The sequence below is a fragment of the Telmatherina bonti genome (assembly GCF_933228915.1).
Source record: "Telmatherina bonti genome assembly, chromosome: 16".
In the NCBI taxonomy this organism is placed as follows: domain Eukaryota; kingdom Metazoa; phylum Chordata; class Actinopteri; order Atheriniformes; family Telmatherinidae; genus Telmatherina; species Telmatherina bonti.
The window spans coordinates 1,256,061-1,276,840 of NC_136614.1; the positions used below are offsets into that span (position 1 = coordinate 1,256,061).

Here is a 20,780-nt window from a genome sequence, read left to right on the forward strand (position 1 = left end):
GTCCACTACTGGGGTTTCTAAAACCAGTCCACATCTAGGGTTTCTAAAACCAGTCCACATCTAGGGTTTCTAAAACCAGTCCACTACTGGGGTTTCTAAAACCAGTCCACATCTGGGGTTTCTAAAACCAGTCCACTTCTGGGGTTTCTAAAACCAGTCCACATCTGGGGTTTCTAAATCCAGTCCACATCTGGGGTTTCTAAAACCAGTCCACTACTGGGGTTTCTAAAACCAGTCCACTTCTGGGGTTTCTAAAACCAGTCCGCTACTGGGGTTTCTAAAACCAGTCCACTTCTGGGGTTTCTAAAACCAGTCCACATCTGGAGTTTCTAAAACCAGTCCACATCTGGGGTTTCTAAATCCAGTCCACATCTGGGGTTTCTAAAACCAGTCCACTTCTGGGGTTTCTAAAACCAGTCCACTACTGGGGTTTCTAAAACCAGTCCACTTCTGGTGTTTCTAAAACCAGTCCACTACTGGGGTTTCTAAAACCAGTCCACTTCTGGGGTTTCTAAAACCAGTCCACTACTGGGGTTTCTAAAACCAGTCCACATCTGGGGTTTCTAAAACCAGTCCACATCTGGGGTTTCTTAAACCAGTCCACTACTGGGGTTTCTAAAACCAGTCCACATCTGGGGTTTCTAAAACCAGTCCACTACTGGGGTTTCTAAAACCAGTCCACATCTGGGGTTTCTAAAACCAGTCCACATCTGGGGTTTCTAAAACCAGTCAACATCTGGGGTTTCTAAACCCAGTCCACATCTGGGGTTTCTAAAACCAGTCCACTACTGGGGTTTCTAAAACCAGTCCACATCTGGGGTTTCTAAAACCAGTCCACATCTGAGGTTTCTAAAACCAGTCCACTTCTGGGGTTTCTAAAACCAGTCCACATCTGGGGTTTCTAAAACCAGTCCACATCTGGGGTTTCTAAAACCAGTCCACTTCTGGGGTTTCTAAAACCAGTCCACTTCTGGGGTTTCTAAAACCAGTCCACTACTGGGGTTTCTAAAACCAGTCCACATCTGGCGTTTCTAAAACCAGTCCACATCTGGGGTTTCTAAAACCAGTCCACTTCTGGGGTTTCTAAAACCCAGTCCACTTCTGGGGTTTCTAAAACCAGTCCACTACTGGGGTTTCTCAAACCAGTCCACTTCTGGGGTTTCTAAAACCAGTCCACATCTGGGGTTTCTAAAACCAGTCCACATCTGGGGTTTCTAAAACCAGTCCACATCTGGGGTTTCTAAAACCAGTCCACTACTGGGGTTTCTAAAACCAGTCCACATCTGGCGTTTCTAAAACCAGTCCACTTCTGGGGTTTCTAAAACCAGTCCACTACTGGGGTTTCTAAAACCAGTCCACATCTGGGGTTTCTAAAACCAGTCCACATCTGGGGTTTCTAAAACCAGTCCACATCTGGGGTTTCTAAAACCAGTCCACTACTGGGGTTTCTAAAACCAGTCCACTACTGGGGTTTCTAAAACCAGTCCACATCTGGGGTTTCTAAAACCAGTCCACATCTGGGGTTTCTAAAACCAGTCCACTACTGGGGTTTCTAAAACCAGTCCATATCTGGGGTTTCTAAAACCAGTCCACTACTGGGGTTTCTAAAACCAGTCCACATCTGGGGTTTCTAAAACCAGTCCACATCTGGGGTTTCTAAAACCAGTCCACTTCTGGGGTTTCTAAAACCAGTCCACATCTGGGGTTTCTAAAACCAGTTCACATCTGGGGTTTCTAAAACCAGTCCACATCTGGGGTTTCTATAACCAGTCCACTTCTGGGGTTTCTAAAACCAGTCCACTACTGGGGTTTCTAAAACCAGTCCACTACTGGGGTTTCTAAAACCAGTCCACATCTGGGGTTTCTAAAACCAGTCCACATCTGGGGTTTCTAAAACCAGTCCACTTCTGGGGTTTCTAAAACCAGTCCACTACTGGGGTTTCTAAAACCAGTCCACTACTGGGGTTTCTAAAACCAGTCCACATCTGGGGTTTCTAAAACCAGTCCACATCTGGGGTTTCTAAAACCAGTCCACTTCTGGGGTTTCTAAAACCAGTCCACATCTGGGGTTTCTAAAACCAGTCCACTTCTGGGGTTTCTAAAACCAGTCCACTACTGGGGTTTCTAAAACCAGTCCACTACTGGGGTTTCTAAAACCAGTCCACATCTGGGGTTTCTAAAACCAGTCCACATCTGGGGTTTCTAAAACCAGTCCACATCTGGGGTTTCTAAAACCAGTCCACTACTGGGGTTTCTAAAACCAGTCCACATCTAGGGTTTCTAAAACCAGTCCACATCTGGGGTTTCTAAAACCAGTCCACTACTGGGGTTTCTAAAACCAGTCCACATCTAGGGTTTCTAAAACCAGTCCACATCTGGGGTTTCTAAAACCAGTCCACATCTGGGGTTTCTAAAACCCAGTCCACTTCTGGGGTTTCTAAACCCAGTCCACTTCTGGGGTTTCTAAAACCAGTCCACATCTGGGGTTTCTAAAACCAGTCCACATCTGGGGTTTCTAAAACCAGTCCACTACTGGGGTTTCTAAAACCAGTCCACATCTGGGGTTTCTAAAACCAGTCCACATCTGGGGTTTCTAAAACCAGTCCACATCTGGGGTTTCTAAAACCAGTCCACATCTGGGGTTTCTAAAACCAGTCCACATCTGGGGTTTCTAAAACCAGTCCACTACTGGGGTTTCTAAAACCAGTCCACATCTGGCGTTTCTAAAACCAGTCCACATCTGGCGTTTCTAAAACCAGTCCACTTCTGGGGTTTCTAAAACCAGTCCACATCTGGGGTTTCTAAAACCAGTCCACTACTGGGGTTTCTAAAACCAGTCCACATCTGGGGTTTCTAAAACCAGTCCACATCTGGGGTTTCTAAAACCAGTCCACATCTGGGGTTTCTAAAACCAGTCCACTTCTGGGGTTTCTAAAACCAGTCCACTACTGGGGTTTCTAAAACCAGTCCACATCTGGGGTTTCTAAAACCAGTCCACTACTGGGGTTTCTAAAACCAGTCCACATCTGGGGTTTCTAAAACCAGTCCACTACTGGGGTTTCTAAAACCAGTCCACTACTGGGGTTTCTAAAACCAGTCCACATCTGGGGTTTCTAAAACCAGTCCACTACTGGGGTTTCTAAAACCAGTCCACATCTGGGGTTTCTAAAACCAGTCCACTTCTGGGGTTTCTAAAACCAGTCCACTACTGGGGTTTCTAAAACCAGTCCACATCTGGGGTTTCTAAAACCAGTCCACTACTGGGGTTTCTAAAACCAGTCCACATCTGGGGTTTCTAAAACCAGTCCACATCTGGGGTTTCTAAAACCAGTCCACATCTGGGGTTTCTAAAACCAGTCCACATCTGGCGTTTCTAAAACCAGTCCACTTCTGGGGTTTCTAAAACCAGTCCACTACTGGGGTTTCTAAAACCAGTCCACATCTGGGGTTTCTAAAACCAGTCCACATCTGGGGTTTCTAAAACCAGTCCACATCTGGGGTTTCTAAAACCAGTCCACTACTGGGGTTTCTAAAACCAGTCCACATCTGGGGTTTCTAAAACCAGTCCACTACTGGGGTTTCTAAAACCAGTCCACATCTGGGGTTTCTAAAACCAGTCCACTTCTGGGGTTTCTAAAACCAGTCCACTACTGGGGTTTCTAAAACCAGTCCACATCTGGGGTTTCTAAAACCAGTCCACATCTGGGGTTTCTAAAACCAGTCCACTTCTGGGGTTTCTAAAACCAGTCCACTACTGGGGTTTCTAAAACCAGTCCACTACTTGGGTTTCTAAAACCAGTCCACATCTAGGGTTTCTAAAACCAGTCCACATCTGGGGTTTCTAAAACCAGTCCACATCTGGGGTTTCTAAAACCAGTCCACATCTGGGGTTTCTAAAACCAGTCCACATCTGGGGTTTCTAAAACCAGTCCACATCTGGGGTTTCTAAAACCAGTCCACATCTGGGGTTTCTAAAACCAGTCCACTTCTGGGGTTTCTAAAACCAGTCCACTACTGGGGTTTCTAAAACCAGTCCACTACTGGGGTTTCTAAAACCAGTCCACATCTAGGGTTTCTAAAACCAGTCCACTACTGGGGTTTCTAAAACCAGTCCACATCTGGGGTTTCTAAAACCAGTCCACATCTGGGGTTTCTAAAACCAGTCCACATCTGGGGTTTCTAAAACCAGTCCACATCTGGGGTTTCTAAAACCAGTCCACTTCTGGGGTTTCTAAAACCAGTCCACATCTGGGGTTTCTAAAACCAGTCCACATCTGGGGTTTCTAAAACCAGTCCACATCTGGCTTTTCTAAAACCAGTCCACTACTGGGGTTTCTAAAACCAGTCCACTACTGGGGTTTCTAAAACCAGTCCACATCTGGGGTTTCTAAAACCAGTCCACATCTGGGGTTTCTAAAACCAGTCCACATCTGGGGTTTCTAAAACCAGTCCACATCTGGGGTTTCTAAAACCAGTCCACATCTGGGGTTTCTAAAACCAGTCCACTACTGGGGTTTCTAAAACCAGTCCACATCTGGCGTTTCTAAAACCAGTCCACTTCTGGGGTTTCTAAACCCAGTCCACTACTGGGGTTTCTAAAACCAGTCCACATCTGGGGTTTCTAAAACCAGTCCACATCTGGGGTTTCTAAAACCAGTCCACTACTGGGGTTTCTAAAACCAGTCCACTACTGGGGTTTCTAAAACCAGTCCACTACTGGGGTTTCTAAAACCAGTCCACATCTGGGGTTTCTAAAACCAGTCCACATCTGGGGTTTCTAAAACCAGTCCACATCTGGGGTTTCTAAAACCAGTCCACATCTGGGGTTTCTAAAACCAGTCCACTACTGGGGTTTCTAAAACCAGTCCACATCTGGGGTTTCTAAAACCAGTCCACTACTGGGGTTTCTAAAACCAGTCCACATCTGGGGTTTCTAAAACCAGTCCACATCTGGGGTTTCTAAAACCAGTCCACTTCTGGGGTTTCTAAAACCAGTCCACTACTGGGGTTTCTAAAACCAGTCCACTACTGGGGTTTCTAAAACCAGTCCACATCTGGGGTTTCTAAAACCAGTCCACTACTGGGGTTTCTAAAACCAGTCCACATCTGGGGTTTCTAAAACCAGTCCACTTCTGGGGTTTCTAAAACCAGTCCACATCTGGGGTTTCTAAAACCAGTCCACATCTGGGGTTTCTAAAACCAGTCCACTTCTGGGGTTTCTAAAACCAGTCCACTACTGGGGTTTCTAAAACCAGTCCACATCTGGGGTTTCTAAAACCAGTCCACTTCTGGGGTTTCTAAAACCAGTCCACTACTGGGGTTTCTAAAACCAGTCCACATCTGGGGTTTCTAAAACCAGTCCACATCTGGGGTTTCTAAAACCAGTCCACTTCTGGGGTTTCTAAAACCAGTCCACTACTGGGGTTTCTAAAACCAGTCCACATCTGGGGTTTCTAAAACCAGTCCACTACTGGGGTTTCTAAAACCAGTCCACTTCTGGGGTTTCTAAAACCAGTCCACTTCTGGGGTTTCTAAAACCAGTCCACTACTGGGGTTTCTAAAACCAGTCCACTACTGGGGTTTCTAAAACCAGTCCACATCTGGGGTTTCTAAAACCAGTCCACTACTGGGGTTTCTAAAACCAGTCCACATCTGGGATTTCTAAAACCAGTCCACTTCTGGGGTTTCTAAAACCAGTCCACATCTGGGGTTTCTAAAACCAGTCCACATCTGGGGTTTCTAAAACCAGTCCACTTCTGGGGTTTCTAAAACCAGTCCACTACTGGGGTTTCTAAAACCAGTCCACTACTGGGGTTTCTAAAACCAGTCCACTACTGGGGTTTCTAAAACCAGTCCACTACTGGGGTTTCTAAAACCAGTCCACTACTGGGGTTTCTAAAACCAGTCCACTACTGGGGTTTCTAAAACCAGTCCACTACTGGGGTTTCTAAAACCAGTCCACTTCTGGGGTTTCTAAAACCAGTCCACTTCTGGGGTTTCTAAAACCAGTCCACTACTGGGGTTTCTAAAACCAGTCCACATCTGGGGTTTCTAAAACCAGTCCACATCTGGGGTTTCTAAAACCAGTCCACTTCTGGGGTTTCTAAAACCAGTCCACTACTGGGGTTTCTAAAACCAGTCCACATCTGGGGTTTCTAAAACCAGTCCACTTCTGGGGTTTCTAAAACCAGTCCACATCTGGGGTTTCTAAAACCAGTCCACTACTGGGGTTTCTAAAACCAGTCCACTACTGGGGTTTCTAAAACCAGTCCACATCTGGGGTTTCTAAAACCAGTCCACATCTGGGGTTTCTATAACCAGTCCACATCTGGGGTTTCTAAAACCAGTCCACTACTGGGGTTTCTAAAACCAGTCCACATCTGGGGTTTCTAAAACCAGTCCACATCTGGGGTTTCTAAAACCAGTCCACTACTGGGGTTTCTAAAACCAGTCCACTACTGGGGTTTCTAAAACCAGTCCACATCTGGGGTTTCTAAAACCAGTCCACTTCTGGGGTTTCTAAAACCAGTCCACATCTGGGGTTTCTAAAACCAGTCCACTTCTGGGGTTTCTAAAACCAGTCCACATCTGGGGTTTCTAAAACCAGTCCACTTCTGGGGTTTCTAAAACCAGTCCACATCTGGGGTTTCTAAAACCAGTCCACATCTGGGGTTTCTAAAACCAGTCCACATCTGGGGTTTCTAAAACCAGTCCACTACTGGGGTTTCTAAAACCAGTCCACTACTGGGGTTTCTAAAACCAGTCCACTACTGGGGTTTCTAAAACCAGTCCACATCTGGGGTTTCTAAAACCAGTCCACTACTGGGGTTTCTAAAACCAGTCCACATCTAGGGTTTCTAAAACCAGTCCACATCTGGGGTTTCTAAAACCAGTCCACATCTGGGGTTTCTAAAACCCAGTCCACTTCTGGGGTTTCTAAAACCAGTCCACATCTGGGGTTTCTAAAACCAGTCCACATCTGGGGTTTCTAAAACCAGTCCACTTCTGGGGTTTCTAAAACCAGTCCACATCTGGGGTTTCTAAAACCAGTCCACATCTGGGGTTTCTAAAACCAGTCCACATCTGGGGTTTCTAAAACCAGTCCACATCTGGGGTTTCTAAAACCAGTCCACTACTGGGGTTTCTAAAACCAGTCCACATCTGGGGTTTCTAAAACCAGTCCACTTCTGGGGTTTCTAAAACCAGTCCACATCTGGGGTTTCTAAAACCAGTCCACATCTGGGGTTTCTAAAACCAGTCCACATCTGGGGTTTCTAAAACCAGTCCACTACTGGGGTTTCTAAAACCAGTCCACATCTGGGGTTTCTAAAACCAGTCCACATCTGGGGTTTCTAAAACCAGTCCACTTCTGGGGTTTCTAAAACCAGTCCACTTCTGGGGTTTCTAAAACCAGTCCACATCTGGGGTTTCTAAAACCAGTCCACTACTGGGGTTTCTAAAACCAGTCCACTACTGGGGTTTCTAAAACCAGTCCACATCTGGGGTTTCTAAAACCAGTCCACATCTGGGGTTTCTAAAACCAGTCCACTACTGGGGTTTCTAAAACCAGTCCACATCTAGGGTTTCTAAAACCAGTCCACATCTGGGGTTTCTAAAACCAGTCCACATCTGGGGTTTCTAAAACCAGTCCACATCTGGGGTTTCTAAAACCAGTCCACATCTGGGGTTTCTAAAACCAGTCCACTTCTGGGGTTTCTAAAACCAGTCCACATCTGGGGTTTCTAAAACCAGTCCACATCTGGGGTTTCTAAAACCAGTCCACATCTGGGGTTTCTAAAACCAGTCCACTTCTGGGGTTTCTAAAACCAGTCCACATCTGGGGTTTCTAAAACCAGTCCACATCTGGGGTTTCTAAAACCAGTCCACATCTGGGGTTTCTAAAACCAGTCCACATCTGGCTTTTCTAAAACCAGTCCACTACTGGGGTTTCTAAAACCAGTCCACTACTGGGGTTTCTAAAACCAGTCCACTACTGGGGTTTCTAAAACCAGTCCACATCTGGGGTTTCTAAAACCAGTCCACATCTGGGGTTTCTAAAACCAGTCCACATCTGGGGTTTCTAAAACCAGTCCACTACTGGGGTTTCTAAAACCAGTCCACATCTGGGGTTTCTAAAACCAGTCCACATCTGGGGTTTCTAAAACCAGTCCACTACTGGGGTTTCTAAAACCAGTCCACTACTGGGGTTTCTAAAACCAGTCCACATCTGGGGTTTCTAAAACCAGTCCACTTCTGGGGTTTCTAAAACCAGTCCACATCTGGGGTTTCTAAAACCAGTCCACTTCTGGGGTTTCTAAAACCAGTCCACATCTGGGGTTTCTAAAACCAGTCCACTTCTGGGGTTTCTAAAACCAGTCCACATCTGGGGTTTCTAAAACCAGTCCACATCTGGGGTTTCTAAAACCAGTCCACATCTGGGGTTTCTAAAACCAGTCCACTACTGGGGTTTCTAAAACCAGTCCACTACTGGGGTTTCTAAAACCAGTCCACTACTGGGGTTTCTAAAACCAGTCCACATCTGGGGTTTCTAAAACCAGTCCACTACTGGGGTTTCTAAAACCAGTCCACATCTAGGGTTTCTAAAACCAGTCCACATCTGGGGTTTCTAAAACCAGTCCACATCTGGGGTTTCTAAAACCAGTCCACTACTGGGGTTTCTAAAACCAGTCCACTACTGGGGTTTCTAAAACCAGTCCACTACTGGGGTTTCTAAAACCAGTCCACATCTGGGGTTTCTAAAACCAGTCCACTACTGGGGTTTCTAAAACCAGTCCACATCTGGGGTTTCTAAAACCCAGTCCACTTCTGGGGTTTCTAAAACCAGTCCACATCTGGGGTTTCTAAAACCAGTCCACATCTGGGGTTTCTAAAACCAGTCCACTTCTGGGGTTTCTAAAACCAGTCCACATCTGGGGTTTCTAAAACCAGTCCACATCTGGGGTTTCTAAAACCAGTCCACATCTGGGGTTTCTAAAACCAGTCCACTACTGGGGTTTCTAAAACCAGTCCACATCTGGGGTTTCTAAAACCAGTCCACTTCTGGGGTTTCTAAAACCAGTCCACATCTGGGGTTTCTAAAACCAGTCCACATCTGGGGTTTCTAAAACCAGTCCACTACTGGGGTTTCTAAAACCAGTCCACATCTGGGGTTTCTAAAACCAGTCCACTACTGGGGTTTCTAAAACCAGTCCACATCTGGGGTTTCTAAAACCAGTCCACATCTGGGGTTTCTAAAACCAGTCCACTTCTGGGGTTTCTAAAACCAGTCCACTTCTGGGGTTTCTAAAACCAGTCCACATCTGGGGTTTCTAAAACCAGTCCACTACTGGGGTTTCTAAAACCAGTCCACTACTGGGGTTTCTAAAACCAGTCCACATCTGGGGTTTCTAAAACCAGTCCACATCTGGGGTTTCTAAAACCAGTCCACTACTGGGGTTTCTAAAACCAGTCCACATCTAGGGTTTCTAAAACCAGTCCACATCTGGGGTTTCTAAAACCAGTCCACATCTGGGGTTTCTAAAACCAGTCCACATCTGGGGTTTCTAAAACCAGTCCACATCTGGGGTTTCTAAAACCAGTCCACTTCTGGGGTTTCTAAAACCAGTCCACATCTGGGGTTTCTAAAACCAGTCCACATCTGGGGTTTCTAAAACCAGTCCACATCTGGGGTTTCTAAAACCAGTCCACATCTGGCTTTTCTAAAACCAGTCCACTACTGGGGTTTCTAAAACCAGTCCACTACTGGGGTTTCTAAAACCAGTCCACTACTGGGGTTTCTAAAACCAGTCCACATCTGGCTTTTCTAAAACCAGTCCACTACTGGGGTTTCTAAAACCAGTCCACTACTGGGGTTTCTAAAACCAGTCCACATCTGGGGTTTCTAAAACCAGTCCACATCTGGGGTTTCTAAAACCAGTCCACTACTGGGGTTTCTAAACCCAGTCCACATCTGGGGTTTCTAAAACCAGTCCACATCTGGCTTTTCTAAAACCAGTCCACTACTGGGGTTTCTAAAACCAGTCCACTACTGGGGTTTCTAAAACCAGTCCACATCTGGGGTTTCTAAAACCAGTCCACATCTGGCGTTTCTAAAACCAGTCCACATCTGGCGTTTCTAAAACCAGTCCACTTCTGGGGTTTCTAAACCCAGTCCACTACTGGGGTTTCTAAAACCAGTCCACTTCTGGGGTTTCTAAACCCAGTCCACTACTGGGGTTTCTAAAACCAGTCCACTTCTGGGGTTTCTACAACCAGTCCACTACTGGGGTTTCTAAAACCAGTCCACATCTGGCGTTTCTAAAACCAGTCCACTACTGGGGTTTCTAAACCCAGTCCACTACTGGGGTTTCTAAAACCAGTCCACATCTGGGGTTTCTAAAACCAGTCCACTACTGGGGTTTCTAAAACCAGTCCACATCTGGGGTTTCTAAAACCAGTCCACATCTGGGGTTTCTAAACCCAGTCCACTACTGGGGTTTCTAAAACCAGTCCACATCTGGGGTTTCTAAAACCAGTCCACATCTGGGGTTTCTAAACCCAGTCCACTACTGGGGTTTCTAAAACCAGTCCACATCTGGGGTTTCTAAAACCAGTCCACATCTGGGGTTTCTAAAAGCAGGACTTGGCAGTAAAACGTCCAGCAGTGAAATGTTCTGAAACCAGCAGTTCTACATGTTAGAAAAGCCACATCACACAGTTAATAAGTCGTACAGAAGCTGCCGTACTAACAAAGCTCTACATGAAGACCTGCAACCAAGCAGGGACACACAGAACACCAGTATGTTCCCAGTAAATAAACTGGAGTCAGAGGCGTCTCATGTGTCAGCGTTTATTATACAAAGTGAAACAAAGGAATAAATGGGCTGCAGGGTTAGGAATATTAGAATATTCCTAACCCTAACCCTGACGGGGGCGAATATTCTTATAATCTCATTAAAAGATTCATCAAGACGACGTATGAAATCATCAATCGTCTCAAAAGAGCATGAAATGTGATAAGCATTACAGAAAAGTTCCTGAGCACTACGCCATCTTGGTTTCCCCAGAAGAATACGTAGACAATCATTATACACAACCTGAAGTTTACGGATGGTCGCCTTTGTAAAATGACTCCATAAAGGTGCAGCATAACAAGAAGTACAGAAGGCCCGAAAAAGACCTTTAACCTGAACACTGAATTAGCCTGCATGTATAAAATACTACGCTGTTCACAGACGGGGGGGTAGGGGCAGACGGGGGGGGTTTAGGGTATACGGGGGGGGTACGGGTATGGGGGGGGTTAGGGTAGACGGGGGGGGTACGGGTATAGGGGGGGGGTTAGGGTATACGGGGGGGGGTACGGGTAGACGGGGGGGGTAGACCAAATGAGACCAAACGAACTCAGTTTCAGCCAATCAACTACGCATGTCTGACGGCACTCCGTTTCTCCTTTCAGATGTCGGAGAGGAAGGCCAGAAATCCTCAAGCAGGATGTCCCGAGGCATCATGGCCGATCACCAGTTCTCTGATGCAGACGACTCAGAGGGAGGCGAGGAAGACGGTGATGAGGTTGATGATGAAGACGAGGAAGACGACGACTACGATGGCGACTCCACCCCCAAGAGTCTGTCGAGGTCCACCAGTCCGTATGGCCTGCCATCCGTGTCTGTTCCAGCCGCCTCCCACCCCACTACGTCAGACCTTCTGGGACTGGCCCACAAGCCGCCTCTGTTCGGCTACTTCACCACCGTGCCGAGCATCCAGATCACGCCACAGGCTCCGCCCACCGACCTCAGCGAGAGAGGACACGGTCAGCAGCGCTCAAACCGTTTGCTGGTTCCTCACTACTCCTCAATAGACAAGGACCTCCCCATTGGATCCCCAGACCTGTCCTCACCCTCCTCGCTTTTGTCCTCGCCAGGGTTGGACCACCCGAGCTGTCCGTCTCCCAACTCGCCATCCTCCTCCCCTTCTACCCGCCGTTACCTGTCCCCCCTCCGTGACCTGTCACCCCGGACTGGACACCTCTCTCCCCGGCGGGACATCTCTCCTCTGCGTCACATCTCTCCTAAGAGGGATCTGGCGGTCGGGGGATACCGCCGTGACCTTTCCCCCAGACGGACCCACCTCTCAGTAGTCTCCCCCCTCCCTCGGGCCACATCTCCAGGACGAAGAGACTACAAACATGACCTTTCGCCAGGAGGCAGCCCCAAGGGCATGATCCGCCATGTTTCTCCTCGACGCGGGTCCCATCTGCACAATCAGAGGTAAGAAACTCAACATTGACCTGTGTGCTTCCATAACAGGCCCACAGTTCCCCAGTCTGGTCTGGTCCCATCCAGTCCCATGATCTTTTGGTTAGCATTAGCTGCTAATGTTGGAGCCTGCTGTCTTAGCATTAGCTGCTAATGTTGGAGCCTGTGTTTTTAGCATTAGCTGCTAATGTTGGAGCCTGCTGTCTTAGCATTAGCTGCTAATGTTGGAGCCTGCTGTCTTAGCATTAGCTGCTAATGTTGGAGCCTGTGTTTTTAGCATTAGCTGCTAATGTTGGAGCCTGCTGTCTTAGCATTAGCTGCTAATGTTGGAGCCTGTGTTTTTAGCATTAGCTGCTAATGTTGGAGCCTGCTGTCTTAGCATTAGCTGCTAATGTTGGAGCCTGTGTTTTTAGCATTAGCTGCTAATGTTGGAGCCTGCTGTCTTAGCATTAGCTGCTAATGTTGGAGCCTGCTGTCTTAGCATTAGCTGCTAATGTTGGAGCCTGTGTTTTTAGCATTAGCTGCTAATGTTGGAGCCTGCTGTCTTAGCATTAGCTGCTAATGTTGGAGCCTGTGTTTTTAGCATTAGCTGCTAATGTTGGAGCCTGCTGTCTTAGCATTAGCTGCTAATGTTGGAGCCTGCTGTCTTAGCATTAGCTGCTAATGTTGGAGCCTGTGTTTTTAGCATTAGCTGCTAATGTTGGAGCCTGTGTTTTTAGCATTAGCTGCTAATGTTGGAGCCTGCTGTCTTAGCATTAGCTGCTAATGTTGGAGCCTGTGTTTTTAGCATTAGCTGCTAATGTTGGAGCCTGCTGTCTTAGCATTAGCTGCTAATGTTGGAGCCTGCTGTCTTAGCATTAGCTGCTAATGTTGGAGCCTGTGTTTTTAGCATTAGCTGCTAATGTTGGAGCCTGCTGTCTTAGCATTAGCTGCTAATGTTGGAGCCTGTGTTTTTAGCATTAGCTGCTAATGTTGGAGCCTGCTGTCTTAGCATTAGCTGCTAATGTTGGAGCCTGCTGTCTTAGCATTAGCTGCTAATGTTGGAGCCTGTGTTTTTAGCATTAGCTGCTAATGTTGGAGCCTGCTGTCTTAGCATTAGCTGCTAATGTTGGAGCCTGTGTTTTTAGCATTAGCTGCTAATGTTGGAGCCTGCTGTCTTAGCATTAGCTGCTAATGTTGGAGCCTGTGTTTTTAGCATTAGTTGCTAATGTTGGAGCCTGCTGTCTTAGCATTAGCTGCTAATGTTGGAGCCTGCTGTCTTAGCATTAGCTGCTAATGTTGGAGCCTGCTGTCTTAGCATTAGCTGCTAATATTGGAGCCTGCTGTCTTAGCATTAGCTGCTAATGTTGGAGCCTGTGTTTTTAGCATTAGCTGCTAATGTTGGAGCCTGCTGTCTTAGCATTAGCTGCTAATGTTGGAGCCTGTGTTTTTAGCATTAGCTGCTAATGTTGGAGCCTGCTGTCTTAGCATTAGCTGCTAATGTTGGAGCCTGCTGTCTTAGCATTAGCTGCTAATGTTGGAGCCTGTGTTTTTAGCATTAGCTGCTAATGTTGGAGCCTGTGTTTTTAGCATTAGCTGCTAATGTTGGAGCCTGTGTTTTTAGCATTAGCTGCTAATGTTGGAGCCTGCTGTCTTAGCATTAGCTGCTAATGTTGGAGCCTGTGTTTTTAGCATTAGCTGCTAATGTTGGAGCCTGCTGTCTTAGCATTAGCTGCTAATGTTGGAGCCTGTGTTTTTAGCATTAGCTGCTAATGTTGGAGCCTGCTGTCTTAGCATTAGCTGCTAATGTTGGAGCCTGCTGTCTTAGCATTAGCTGCTAATGTTGGAGCCTGTGTTTTTAGCATTAGCTGCTAATGTTGGAGCCTGCTGTCTTAGCATTAGCTGCTAATGTTGGAGCCTGCTGTCTTAGTATTAGCTGCTAATGTTGGAGCCTGTGTTTTTAGCATTAGCTGCTAATGTTGGAGCCTGCTGTCTTAGCATTAGCTGCTAATGTTGGAGCCTGTGTTTTTAGCATTAGCTGCTAATGTTGGAGGTAATTATTTGGGGAGAAATCTACTTGTTTTAAGCTAGTATGTCATGATCAGAGTTAGCTGTTTTCATTGCCATGTGAATTATAACTGCAGACATCAGGTCCCAATGATTTCATACTTGTGACCCTCAGCCAGCAGAGTGGGTGGAGCCTGAGGACAAACCACCTGATTGGAGGACTGGTTCAAGGGGAGTCTTCTGTGGGTCGAAGCAGAACCGCTGAACAAATGGAGATGGTAAAATCTTGTTTTCTTGATATGTCTGTGGAGTTAATCTTTTTCCACTAGAAACTATCAAACAGCAGGAGAACTGTGTCTAAGAATTAATAAACAATAAATAAGTTTCATGCTGTGGTTAAGATGGTTCCTGTTTACTTATCCAAATTGTCCAATCACGTGCAGGAACCGACTTTCTGCTCCTGTTTTAAAAAAGCTCAGTTTTCATCAAACTCTTTTAATACAAGACAAACATTATGTCTGAAGGGAGGAAGAGGAGGAGCAGAAACTCTATCTTCATCATTGATCTGTTATTAAACAGCCTCTGCTTCCTCATCAGCGAGGTCTTCCTCATCACTGAGGTCTTCCTCATCAGCGAGGTCTTCCTCATCACTGAGGTCTTCCTCATCGGCGAGGTCTTCCTCATCACTGAGGTCTTCCTCATCGACGAAGTCTTCCTCATCACTGAGGTCTTCCTCATCAGCGAGGTCTTCCTCATCAACGAGGTCTTCCTCATCAACGAAGTCTTCCTCATCACTGAGGTCTTCCTCATCACTGAGGTCTTCCTCATCACTGAGGTCTTCCTCATCAACGAGGTCTTCCTCATTAACGAAGTCTTCCTCATCACTGAGGTCTTCCTCATCACTGAGGTCTTCCTCATCAACGAAGTCTTCCTCATCACTGAGGTCTTCCTCATCAACGAGGTCTTCCTCATTAACGAAGTCTTCCTCATCACTGAGGTCTTTCTCATCACTGAGGTCTTCCTCATCACTGAGGTCTTCCTCATCAACGAGGTCTTCCTCATCAACGAAGTCTTCCTCATCACTGAGGTCTTCCTCATCAGCGAGGTCTTCCTCATCACTGAGGTCTTCCTCATCACTGAGGTCTTCCTCATCAACGAAGTCTTCCTCATCACTGAGGTCTTCCTCATCACCTCATCACTGAGGTCTTCCTCATCAACGAGGTCTTCCTCATCACTGAGGTCTTCCTCATCAACGAGGTCTTCCTCATCAACGAAGTCTTCCTCATCACTGAGGTCTTCCTCATCACTGAGGTCTTTCTCATCACTGAGGTCTTCCTCATCAACGAGGTCTTCCTCATCAACGAAGTCTTCCTCATCAGCGAGGTCTTCCTCATCAACGAAGTCTTCCTCATCAGCGAAGTCTTCCTCATCAACGAAGTCCTCCTCATCACTGAGGTCTTCCTCATCACTGAGGTCTTCCTCATCGGCGAGGTCTTCCTCATCACTGAGGTCTTCCTCATCAACGAAGTCTTCCTCATCACTGAGGTCTTCCTCATCACTGAGGTCTTCCTCATCAACGAGGTCTTCCTCATCACTGAGGTCTTCCTCATCAACGAGGTCTTCCTCATCAACGAAGTCTTCCTCATCACTGAGGTCTTTCTCATCAACAAGGTCTTCCTCATCAACGAAGTCTTCCTCATCACTGAGGTCTTCCTCATCACTGAGGTCTTCCTCATCACTGAGGTCTTCCTCATCAACGAGGTCTCCCTCATCAACGAAGTCTTCCTCATCAACGAGGTCTTCCTCATCAACGAAGTCTTCCTCATCACTGAGGTCTTCCTCATCAACGAAGTCTTCCTCATCAACGAAGTCTTCCTCATCACTGAGGTCTTCCTCATCACTGAGGTCTTCCTCATCAACGAGGTCTTCCTCATCACTGAGGTCTTCCTCATCAACGAGGTCTTCCTCATCAACGAAGTCTTCCTCATCACTGAGGTCTTTCTCATCACTGAGGTCTTCCTCATCAACGAGGTCTTCCTCATCACAGGTCTTTCTCATCACTGAGGTCTTCCTCATCACTGAGGTCTTCCTCATCAACGAGGTCTTCCTCATCAACGAAGTCTTCCTCATCACTGAGGTCTTTCTCATCACTGAGGTCTTCCTCATCAACGAGGTCTTCCTCATCACTGAGGTCTTCCTCATCAACGAGGTCTTCCTCATCAACGAAGTCTTCCTCATCACTGAGGTCTTTCTCATCACTGAGGTCTTCCTCATCAATGAGGTCTTCCTCATTACTGAGGTCTTCCTCATCACTGAGGTCTTCCATGTCTTCCTCATCACTGAGGTCTTCCTCATCGGCGAGGTCTTCCTCATCACTGAGGTCTTCCTCATCGGCGAGGTCTTCCTCATCACTGAGGTCTTCCTCATCAACGAGGTCTTCCTCATCACTGAGGTCTTCCTCATCACTGAGGTCTTCCTCATCAGCGAGGTCTTCCTCATCACTGAGGTCTTCCTTATCACTGAGGTCTTCCTCATCAACGAGGTCTTCCTCATCAACGAAGTCTTCCTCATCACTGAGGTCTTCCTCATCACTGAGGTCTTCCTCATCAACGAGGTCTTCCTCATCAACGAAGTCTTCCTCATCACTGAGGTCTTCCTCATCAACGAGGTCTTCCTCATCAACGAGGTCTTCCTCATCACTGAGGTCTTCCTCATCAACAAGGTCTTCCTCATCAACGAAGTCTTCCTCATCACTGAGGTCTTTCTCATCAACAAGGTCTTCCTCATCAACGAAGTCTTCCTCATCACTGAGGTCTTCCTCATCACTGAGGTCTTCCTCATCACTGAGGTCTTCCTCATCAACGAGGTCTCCCTCATCAACGAAGTCTTCCTCATCAACGAGGTCTTCCTCATCAACGAAGTCTTCCTCATCACTGAGGTCTTCCTCATCAACGAAGTCTTCCTCATCAACGAAGTCTTCCTCATCACTGAGGTCTTCCTCATCACTGAGGTCTTCCTCATCAACGAGGTCTTCCTCATCACTGAGGTCTTCCTCATCAACGAGGTCTTCCTCATCAACGAAGTCTTCCTCATCACTGAGGTCTTTCTCATCACTGAGGTCTTCCTCATCAACGAGGTCTTCCTCATCACAGGTCTTTCTCATCACTGAGGTCTTCCTCATCAACGAAGTCTTCCTCATCAATGAGGTCTTCCTCATTACTGAGGTCTTCCTCATCACTGAGGTCTTCCATGTCTTCCTCATCACTGAGGTCTTCCTCATCGGCGAGGTCTTCCTCATCACTGAGGTCTTCCTCATCGGCGAGGTCTTCCTCATCACTGAGGTCTTCCTCATCAACGAGGTCTTCCTCATCACTGAGGTCTTCCTCATCACTGAGGTCTTCCTCATCAGCGAGGTCTTCCTCATCACTGAGGTCTTCCTCATCAGCGAAGTCTTCCTCATCACTGAGGTCTTCCTCATCACTGAGGTCTTCCTCATCACTGAGGTCTTCCTCATCAACGAGGTCTCCCTCATCAACGAAGTCTTCCTCATCAACGAGGTCTTCCTCATCAACGAAGTCTTCCTCATCACTGAGGTCTTCCTCATCAACGAGGTCTTCCTCATCAACGAAGTCTTCCTCATCACTGAGGTCTTCCTCATCACTGAGGTCTTCCTCATCAACGAGGTCTTCCTCATCAACGAAGTCTTCCTCATCAACGAAGTCTTCCTCATCACTGAGGTCTTCCTCATCACTCAGGTCTTCCTCATCAACAAGGTCTTCCTCATCAACGAAGTCTTTCTCATCACTGAGGTCTTCCTCATCACTGAGGTCTTCCTCATCACTGAGGTCTTTCTCATCACTGAGGTCTTCCTCATCAATGAGGTCTTCCTCATCAGCGAGGTCTTCCTCATCACTGAGGTCTTCCTCATCACTGAGGTCTTCCTCATCACTGAGGTCTTTCTCATCACTGAGGTCTTCCTCATCAGCGAGGTCTTCCTCGTCAACGAAGTCTTCCTCATCAATGAGGTCTTCCTCATCGGCGAGGTCTTCCTCATCAACGAGGTCTTCCTCATCACTGAGGTCTTCCTCATCACTGAGGTCTTCCTTATCACTGAGGTCTTCCTCATCAACGAGGTCTTCCTCATCAACGAAGTCTTCCTCATCACTGAGGTCTTCCTCATCACTGAGGTCTTCCTCATCAACGAGGTCTTCCTCATCAACGAAGTCTTCCTCATCACTGAGGTCTTCCTCATCACTGAGGTCTTCCTCATCAACAAGGTCTTCCTCATCAACGAAGTCTTTCTCATCACTGAGGTCTTCCTCATCACTGAGGTCTTCCTCATCACTCAGGTCTTTCTCATCACTCAGGTCTTCCTCATCAATGAGGTCTTCCTCATCAGCGAGGTCTTCCTCATCACTGAGGTCTTCCTCATCACTGAGGTCTTTCTCATCACTGAGGTCTTCCTCATCAGCGAGGTCTTCCTCGTCAACGAAGTCTTCCTCATCACTGAGGTCTTCCTCATCAGCGAGGTCTTCCTCGTCAACGAAGTCTTCCTCATCACTGAGGTCTTCCTCATCACTGAGGTCTTTTTCATCAGCGAGGTCTTCCTCATCAGCGAGGTCTTTCTCATCACTGAGGTCTTCCTCATCAGCGAGGTCTTCCTCATCAACGAGGTCTTCCTCATCACTGAGGTTTTTCTCATCACTGAGGTCTTCCTCATCAACGAGGTCTTCCTCATCACTGAGGTCTTCCTCATCAACGAGGTCTTCCTCATCAACGAGGTATTCCTCATCACTGAGGTCTTCCTCATCGGCGAGGTCTTCCTTATCACTGAGGTCTTCCTGATCGGCGAGGTCTTCCTCATCGGCGAGATCTACCTTATCACTGAGGTCTTCCTCATCACTGAGGTCTTCCGCATCAACGAAGTCTTCCTCATCACTGAGGTCTTCCTCATCAGCGAGGTCTTCCTCATCACTGAGGTCTTCCTCATCAATGAGGTCTTCCTCATCGGCGAGGTCTTCCTCATCAACGAGGTCTTCCTCATCAACGAGGTCTTCCTCATCGGCGAGGTCTTCCTTATCACTGAGGTCTTCCTCATCTGCGAGGTCTTCCTCATCAATGAGGTCTTCCTCATCACTGAGGTCTTCCTCATCACTGAGGTCTTCCTCATCAATGAGGTCTTCCTCATCGGCGAGGTCTTCCTCATCACTGAGGTCTTCTTCATCACTGAGGTCTTCCTCATCGGCGAGGTCTTCCTCATCAACGAGGTCTTCCTCATCAATGAGGTCTTCCTCATCACTGAGGTCTTCCTTATCACTGAGGTCTTTCTCATCACTGAGGTCTTCCTCATCACTGAGGTCTTCTTCATCACTGAGGTCTTCCTCATCGGCGAGGTCTTCCTCATCACTGAGGTCTTCCTCATCACTGAGGTCTTCCTTATCACTGAGGTCTTCCTCATCAATGAGGTCTTCCTCATCACTGAGGTCTTCCTCATCGGCGAGGTCTTCCTCATCAATGAGGTCTTCCTCATCACTGAGGTCTTCCTCATCTGCGAGGTCTTCCTCATCAATGAGGTCTTCTTCATCAACGAGGTATTCGTCATCACTGAGGTCTTCCTCATCGGCGAGGTCTTCCTCATCACTGAGGTCTTCCTCATCACTGAGGTCTTCCTCATCAACGAGGTCTTCCTCATCACTGAGGTCTTCCTCATCACTGAGGTCTTCCTTATCACTGAGGTCTTCCTCATCAATGAGGTCTTCCTCATCAATGAGGTCTTCCTCATCACTGAGGTCTTCCTTATCACTGAGGTCTTCCTCATCGGCGAGGTCTTCCTCATCAATGAGGTCTTCCTCATCACTGAGGTCTTCCTCATCACTGAGGTCTTCCTCATCACTGAGGTCTTCCTCATCACTGAGGTCTTCCTCAGAAGTGATCTTGTCTGGACTGGTTTACACTGGTGATACTGGATCTGGTTCTGAGCTGAAAATCCAGTCGGCGTTGGACTGAGACTATTTTTTCTCCCTCTGCTTTCAGATTCCAGGGGAAGGGGACCACCAGACGGGACCCCCCCACCAGACGGGACCCCTCCACCAGACGGGACCCCCCCACCAGACGGGACCCCCCCACCAGACGGGAGCCCCCCACCAGATGGGACCCCCCCACCAGACGGGAGCCCCCCACCAGACGGGACCCCCCCACCAGATGGGACCCCCCCACCAGACGGGAGCCCCCCACCAGATGGGAGCCCCCCACCAGATGGGAGCCCCCCACCAGACGGGAGCCCCCCACCAGACGGGAGCCCCCCACCAGTTGCTGTTTAGCCACCTGCCTCTCCACTCCCAGCTGCAGGTAAAGTCCGTGTCTCGTCTGGAGATGATGGTTTTCCATGTTTTCCCGCTTCAATCTGACCTGAACCAGCTGAAAGTTCTGCCTCAGGTGTGTTGGGGCAGGAAACAGGGAAAGCTGTTGGGTTCCGGTTCTGATCGGACCAGAATGAGAAGAAACTTCCAGATTTCTCATTTCCTTTCTTCTTCCCTCCTT

The 20,780-nt window shown here is 47.6% G+C and overlaps 1 protein-coding gene across 7 annotated transcripts in view; it reads left to right on the forward strand.

The window, feature by feature from the left end:
• hivep2a (HIVEP zinc finger 2a) overlaps positions 1 to 20,780 on the forward strand; it is a 370,802-nt gene that overhangs the window by 348,524 nt on the left and 1,498 nt on the right. For 5 of the 7 annotated variants that reach the window (XR_013771634.1, XM_079255546.1, XM_079255548.1 and 2 more), the window contains 3 exons: positions 11,456 to 12,266; positions 14,416 to 14,518; positions 20,274 to 20,588. Coding sequence is in view for 5 of the 7 variants with exons in the window: in XM_079255546.1 (XP_079111672.1) it covers positions 11,456 to 12,266; positions 14,416 to 14,518; positions 20,274 to 20,588 (1,229 nt within the window). In the remaining 2 variants the exon portion in view is untranslated. Of the gene's footprint in view, positions 1 to 11,455; positions 12,267 to 14,415; positions 14,519 to 20,273; positions 20,589 to 20,780 lie in introns of those variants that run through there. The other 2 variants (XM_079255549.1, XR_013771635.1) reach the window with 2 other exon arrangements.